Source organism: Pithys albifrons, chromosome 6 (genome assembly GCF_047495875.1).
Source record: "Pithys albifrons albifrons isolate INPA30051 chromosome 6, PitAlb_v1, whole genome shotgun sequence".
Classification (NCBI taxonomy): Eukaryota; Metazoa; Chordata; class Aves; order Passeriformes; family Thamnophilidae; genus Pithys; species Pithys albifrons.
This window is the reverse complement of record NC_092463.1, coordinates 36,940,916-36,948,807: the sequence shown is the minus strand read 5'-3', so window position 1 is coordinate 36,948,807 and position 7,892 is coordinate 36,940,916. Positions and strand designations below refer to the sequence as shown.

At 44.6% G+C, this 7,892-nt stretch overlaps 1 protein-coding gene across 4 annotated transcripts in view; it reads right to left on the bottom strand.

Moving 5' to 3' along the window:
• Window positions 1-4,021: 4,021 nt before the first annotated feature.
• Window positions 4,022-7,892, bottom strand: part of RGS6 (regulator of G protein signaling 6) — a 283,923-nt gene continuing 280,052 nt past the window's right edge. For all 4 annotated transcript variants that reach the window (XM_071558236.1, XM_071558235.1, XM_071558237.1 and 1 more), the window contains one exon: window positions 4,022-5,768. In XM_071558236.1, coding sequence (XP_071414337.1) covers window positions 5,718-5,768 — 51 coding nt within the window. In that variant the 3' untranslated portion in view covers window positions 4,022-5,717. The remainder of the gene's footprint in view (window positions 5,769-7,892) is intronic.

The following is a 7,892-nucleotide window of genomic DNA, read 5'->3' as shown; positions in this document are numbered from 1 at the left end:
AATGCCATTACCCCTAGGAGATATGTTGTCTGCCACACAAGATGTTTTAGTGTGTCTTCTGGGTCTCCAGACAGGAATGCGCTGGTAAATCCCTAAATTCTGCCCACTAATATCCACCCTCTGTGTGGGGTGAATCCACAGTTTCTTACTGCAAATACAGAGAGCAGCTACACTGACACTTGTGGCAATAGCCATAATTCACATTAAAAGGCTTCAAGTAATAGCATTGCTGTGTACAGACAGCCTTTGAAAAGCTTGTTTCCAAAGCTTAGCAGCAGGATTAGAAGGTTGTTGGCTCTTAGCTGCAAGCTTTGCAGATGCTAGGGGCTGGCAAAGCAAAATCTGTGTCATGTGAAAAAGTTGATCAGGTCTGACTCTCCCCTGCCATGAGATTACTTTTCTCACTACAAAGCATTTCTCCCCACCAGTAAGCTTAAAGTACGTGTGGGCATGAAGATAGTGTATTGTTCACCAGCTCACTGTTCTGCTGAGCAGCCACCTCGCTTGTTCTCTGGCTCAGGTTATAAAAGTGTTGAGAAGCAGCAAAATTGCTCACAGCTTAGAAGACGAAATCATGATAACCTAGCCTATCTTACCCTGCTGTGAGCTCTACTTTAATAATCCTGCTTAATCATTAAACCACAATAAAATCAAGCCAAGGAGTTTAAGGCAAGAGCCAAGCCAAGGTGCACCAGACCACTGCTCAAAACTTGAACTAAGCAGTCAGCAAGAGACATATCCCCACATAAAGGGGTAGCAAAGTTGTGCAAAGGGCCAAAAAGATGTGGGAGAAAACTCGTATCTGTTGGGAGTAGCTGAAGGAGCCAGAGTCAGCTGTGAGCTGCTCCTGCTAGTCAAGAGTCTGCAGTGGTGCCCTATTTATATCCCTTTCCCAGGAGACCAACTTGTTATCTCAAACACACATGCCATTCAAGTCTTGCTGTTGATGTGAATGCTTTTGACTAAATGTTTATGCCTGATGATTATTGTGTAACAGTGGTTATTTTCCAGAATTATTTACCCATCTGCTGAAGGGTACTAAGGCAGCAAATGGACAGACTTATTCCTTGCCCACTATGCTGCATATTGTGTTATAGCAAACCAATTTTTTCTAAGGTCATTTCATACAGAGGGTAAGGTTAAATTAAAAAAAATGTGGAAAAGTTTGAAAGGAAAGAATATTAAAAAAATGAAACCTGAGAAGACACACTGCTGCTGTCACTCTGCTGGAGACACTGAGAACAGGATTAGGCCAAGCTCTGCCTGTGGATGCATCCGGAGCTTGCACTGATTCCAGGAGGATTATTCTTGTGTGTTTGAGTGCAGGACAGACAGAAGATATTTGGTCCTTGTTGCTTAGACTTTTCCAGGATGCTCAATTTATTTGTGCATGTCAGGAAACAGAATAGTACAGTCAGATGTTCTGTACCTGGGTTCCCCTTCCCCCACCCAAAACAAATAAGTTTAGGCTAAAAGCATCACCCATGCCAGAAGATGAGAGAACCAAGTCCTTTCCAAGGCAAAGGATTTAACCAAAACCATCAGGGTTTCACCTGAGTAGGACTAAACAAAGAACTTTACCACAGTCTGTGACAATTTGGCTGAAGAGACAATGAGTCAATTTTGTAATTTCAGACTAAAATAACAGTCTGGATGGGGGATTACTCTTGCCTCAGCTTCCTTGAAAGTGGGGAATGAGAGGATTGGAATTGCTGAGATCATTCTAGAACTTGGATTATGGTGCCAAAAACTGATTCAAGTTTTGCGGTCCAAAATGGAATATATTTTGTCTTCATTGTCTCTCTACCACCTCTTGTAGGATTTGACTGCAGTATGGAAGTATCCTGGTGTAACTTTACAGTGCATCATATTGTTGTTACTGTAGTAACTTATTACTAGGACATCTTGTGTTATCTTTATTGCTGCAGTACCAGGTACAAATGTACCACTGTTTGTCCACACACACTGTTATTACTACCTTATTCCCCAAACTAATTTACTGCAGCATCCTGTTGTGTCTTATTGCTGCATTATCAAAATGCTACTTTACTGCAGCGGCCTGTGTTACCTTATTGCTACATTTATTCTGGTATTATTATGTCAGCTTACTGCCACTTTTTATGGCTGCCCTGTTACCATTTTATTACAGTACGCTATGGGATCTTACTGCTGAGTTATACTGAGAGTACATTAATCCATTTGCTTTAGCCTAACACTGTCTGCACAGGCTTGTCAAACCTCCCTAGTGTTTGTCCTGGGTGCTGTTTTGCCACAATAGCCACGAATGCTCTGGATACTCTATTATCCAAATAACAGTGTACAGCCATATTTCACAGCCATATCCCTCTGAGTATGGGAAGCTTTGTAACTCTCTTGCACAGCATGGACATTGTAAAAGCTTTCCAGACTGTCTTTCCATGAAACAGTACCATTTAGAACATAGAGGTGGAAAGCTGATTTCCTAACTCATCTTCAGCACGATGAGGTAGTTGGAAGACATGGGACACTTATAAAGCAGCAGATTACTGCTTGCAATGCTCAGTGGGATACTGTTGGGTGTACAAGAGTAGCATCACTTGGAATAAGCAATGTCATTAAAAAGCAATACTTCAAGGATACAGTTCATGTGGAAGTAGTTACATGTTAGTATCACCATATGTGAAGTAAAAGACATGTGAAGAACAGTTCATATATGTTCCCAGGAGGAGGTCTTGTCTACTCTTATGTTTGTTTTGGAGAAATTTAGTCAGGAAATGAGGAGCAGAGCTTTCTTCCCTCCAGAGAATATGCAGCTCTGTCCGCTCAGCTAGCCATTACTGAGCAGATTAGCTTGCACGAGTGTGCATTTAAATGGCAAGCTGTTCCGGATCCAGGCCCCCTGATGCACGCCCATATGCATGCTCTCTTTGTCTGTAAGAATTCCCTCCATGCACTCAACTGTTCAAACACAGAATATTCCCCACAGGCAAAACACTGCAGCAGCCAACATGGCCATCCTGCAGGAATGAAGCTGAAAGACAGAGCAAGGTGCTTCGCTCACAGGGTAGCAGCACATCTCCAAGCTAAAGTCTGGCACTTCTGCTCCCTGAACGGACCGTAACTCAATTTCCACCTGTCCCATCACCTGCCAGCATCCTCCAGTCCTGCCCACATGTGCCCCCATGCTGCAGGACACTGAGGAGTACTTCCACGGGGCTATCCCATCCTTCCCCCAGGACATGACCTCTCTAGTGTCAGGAACTCTCTCAGCAAAACAGAGACCCCCCCCCACCTGGGAACACTTTACCATCTCTACTCCTTGCTCAAGAATGTTCTGCAAACCACTTTGAGGGTTCACAAGACAGACCTCCCATGGGAAAGGCCTGGAGGCTGGGCAGCCCTGGCAGTAAGAGTAGCTTGGAGTTTTAGCAGCTGTTGGTTTTCAGAGCCCCAGTGACACATGGCAATGCAGGGCTTGGCAGAGATACAAGCACTGTCTAAAAGGCTCTGAGAAGACCTAACTTCTGCATTTTCCAAGGGAGAACTAAGGGGACATGTATGAATATGCATGAATGGACAGGTGGGCCTTTTATGTGAAGACCTGCTATTTCCTGAGAGGACCCTTTGGCAAGGTGGACAATAAAAGACAAATGGGTCCTGCAAGGAGAGCTAAGTGACAATGTGGAGGAGACCAAATGTCCCCTTCAGAGGCAGAGCACCACAAGAAGGTCCAGGCACATCCATGGTGGTTCTGCAGTCCCGGAACTCACTTGTGTGTCATGTTTGTAGGATGTGTAGGATGAATTTGGTCTGGAGGCCTCAGACAGCAGGTGTTTAAGGTATAGGCATGTGTAAAGAACAAACATCATACTCAGTGTTCTACTATACATTCATGCAGGTGTATGGACCTTAGGTATAATCAATAATAGAATTTTTCCTGGGGAAAAGGAGGTATCAGAATGAGAACTTTCATAAGTAAAGAGGGAAGGTCCTTCCTCTGAGAGAAACTATGCTGGCATGTTTTTGTGCATACATAGGCTTTAGATATTAGAATAATACTTGCCTCAGAAGTGAATGTTGTTAATACCCAGCAGCCTACTTAGCTAGATGGTTTTGCTTAGGTAGGAATGCAGACTTGTAGCCATGTAGCTATTGCTACCACCAGTACAAAAAGCCAATTTGCCTTGACATGAGTGAAGAAGACCAAGAAATATCTAGTTTCACATATGCTTCAGATCTGAACTGCTTGCAAAATACAGGAGGTTTTGTGGCACCAGGTCTTGAAATTTTCATATGTAGACAATATATGTCTGTATTATACACGCATTCTGTATGTGAATACAAACCATTTTCCTATCTGCAGCTAGTAAAATTGGGTTTTTAATTAAAGTCACTTCAGTTCTGTCCTCATCCTAACCTCCATACTCACAAGAGTTTGAAACAAGCTACTGGGTCATCTCTTAATGTTGCAATCAAAGTCTGTACATCAGATGAGTTTTAGTGTAAGCTTTTTTCCTCCAGTGGTACAATTTCATGCTCAGAATGATGCTTCTCAGAAGGGTCAGTTATCTGAGCATGGTATCACAGCTGGGTGTGCTGCTGTTTAGGAAGAGTCATCTGGCACACAGCGCCCAGCCCATTCACACCCTCCTTCTGCTGGTCCCATCTCCATCCATTCCCTCCTCACTGTAGACTGAATTTTGACACCTGCTCACATCAGAGTTGCCTTTCCCTGTATACTTGTGAGCAGATTTTGGCCCTCTGCAATTGGAGCTGGAGTCCAGTTTGATCTGCTTGGAGTAAAGCTTGAACATCCATCATTGATTATGTAAAATCTTAAATAAATAGAAAATTAAATAAAGTATAAAACAACTCACTTTAAAATACTGTATGTGTGTTTGTGTGTGTGTGTGTGTACTTGTGTGTGCATTGCACAGCTAAAACATGACTTTTTGAGCATCAGGCAGTCTGATCACATTTACACTATGCGCACATGCAGAGCGATTCCATCAACATCAGAGGATTTGTACCACTATCAAAGTCTGACTCAATGGGGCAGATCCTCAGGTGATGAAAACCACTCCTGCTCTCTCAACTTCAGCTGAGGATCTGGCCATCATCTCTGGACATGCTACATGCTATTGGATGGACAAGTGATGAATTTAAATAATGCCTTTTTTTCCCTCATTGCTTTAAAGGAGGAGAAACATAGGAAATAAAACAAAGTTAAAGTCACTGAATCTGCAGGAGAAAAGCATTTGAGATTTTGTGAGAAGTAGAAGCAGCTTCCAGCAGATATTTTATTGGATCCAGACGGCCACAGAGAGGGAACAAGTGAGATTGTGGAGCCATCTATTACAGTCATGCTTGTGCCAAGGAGAGAAGAGATGTATAAAAATAACAATCTCTCAGCTCTTTCTCCTAGTTGTGGCTGGGTTTGTTTCCTTAAGGAATGAGACAGCAAGCCCTTGCCTTGTCGACTTCCTGCGTATGGTGAAGTGTGCTCCTCCAAACCTTGTTTGGAAACAAAGTACCTGCACAGAGCCTGGGGTCCTTACAGAGCTATGCAGACAGAAAAGTGCCGGTGTAAACTATGAAGGGAGGTGCTCCCCTGGCACGTGGCTCTCTGCTTCCACTCGCTCAGGCTCTCTTGCCTGCAGGGACCTGCTCTCCCTGAAATGCCCCGTCCCCAGCAGCGGTCCCAGATGTCTCTCCCGTGGGGCGGTCGGATGGGGCTGTCAGGAGGACTGCATCAGGCCGGTGAGGCGCTTGCTTGCCAGAGACTTTCCCTGCAGGGAGGGACAAACAGACATAAGAGACAGGGAGGTATGAGTGATGCCATGGGATGGTTTGTTCAGGAATGAGGTGCAGGGGCCTTCCCCCCAAGAAAGGCCCTGCCAATGCGGAGGCACTCGTGGGGTGAGCCTGTCCCCAGCACTGCAGCCACTGGCAGTTTTGCCCCAGGCAGGTGGTATGGCAAGGAGGGGTTGTGCCTAGTGATGTACAGGAGGCTATCGCTGTCGCCTGAGACACTGTCTTGTGAAGAAGTTTCCTTTCTTCAATTACATGGGAAATGGTGAAAGCAAATGCCCTGTCCTACACTTGCTGCTACTTGTCCTGCTCAGTGCTGTCCTGCCAGTGCAGAGCACTACCCCAGCTTAGGAAGGCTGTGGTGAAAGGTGGGATGACCTTCCCACGGCCTGTCAATCAGTACCACCTGCAAAGTGTCCATCAGAAACTGGTCTAGGAAAAAGCTCATTTCAGAAGCAGCTTAGCCTGTACGTACCCTCTGCCACTTATTTTTGCCCACTCCTTGGTCTCTTGTCTAGTGGGTTGGTGCCTGTTCACTTCTGCCTGGCCTCCCTGCCCTCCCTGTGCTCTTCTCCAAGCTGCCAAGACTGCACTGTGGCTGTGGCAGCCTTGCTCATGCCCTGCTGGCATTCACATGAGTTTTCCCACTGACTGGCGGGACCAAGGACAGGGAGAAGGTCACCTGCACATCTGACCACCTTCACTGGCTTAAGCCATTCATTGCCTGCTTTCAGGAGCAAAAGAGGACCTATAGTCAGTCTTCTCCATTTGCAGACAGCAGGAAGGGTATATCCCCGTAGGGGATACTGATGGCTTTGCAATTACTGATGTAACAGTGAAAAATTGTCTCAGGGATTGTACCAGTTGCTATGTTTCTTTGGTGAGCTTTCCTCTTGAAAAATTATGTTTTTCTTAAAGGAGAAAAAAAGTCTCACTTGAAATAAACATTCAGGGAATACCAGAGAGCTGTAGAATACCTAGCAGCTCTTGAACAACCTCCTCTTCATTACTATATTTAGCCAAGGTTTTCTTTGCAATAGGAAGTCTTACTAATTGCTGTTTCAAAGAAAGAGACACAAAAAGAGCAAGAGAACAGATTATACAGTGAAAATGAGTATGTGCAAAATGTAGACAAAATTTGAAATGCAACAATTAGCAGGTCATTTGAAATAAGTTTTTAACACGCTAAGAAAAAAGAAATACTTCCCACCTCCCTTTGATTTCTAATCTCTTCCCCTTTAGGGCTGTTCCAGGAGGATATACCAGTTCCCTACAGAAACCTCATTTCATTACTTCCATGTGTTACTTTCACCAAATCATTTACTTAGCTCCAGGAACATGTGGCCTAATCTGTCGGCTTTCTGTACATCAGCAATTGGCCGCTGGAAACACTGTCATCATTCCAACTGTCCTGCCTGGGATGAGAAACCCAGTCACTGCTCTGTGCCTCTGTGCTCTGCCACACAGGACTTGACATAGGAATGCCCAGAGCTATGCAGACACTCCAGCATGATTGCCATTTAAGTCATGCATGGGGTATTTTTGCATTATAAATCAAATTCTTGATTATTATTATTTTTAAATGCACTTTTGTGAAGCTTGGCCCAGTGCTACCCCAGGGCGTGTCTGAGTCTTTTGCAGGGCAGTGTGGCAGTGCTTGGGGGGCTATAACCATAGCTGCCACTTTGCTGCTGTTAAGGAATACCAGTGAGTGTTAAAGAATTATCAGTTCCAAAATCCCATTTATAGGAAGAAGGTAAAGATGTGCATATTAATTCCTGGAAGAATAACATGGCTAAGTTTAGAAACAAAATGTTAGTTTCCACAATATTTGGATACTTCTTTAGGAAAAAAATAAATCAGCCTCGGGTTTATATAATGGCTATTCAGTCAGACTCTAACTAATCTTCAATAGGCAGTTCCTCTTGTTATCTTCTCACAGGCAGGTGGCCTGGGGCTATGCCAGCTCCCTGCATCAGTGTCCAGCGGGGCTGAGGAGCAAACACTGTTCCACATCCAGCCCCAATTTCAACATGCACGTGTTCAAAGCAGGAAGGGGGAAATGCCAGTGGTGGGCCAGGGTGAGGAGAAAGGATAGCTGC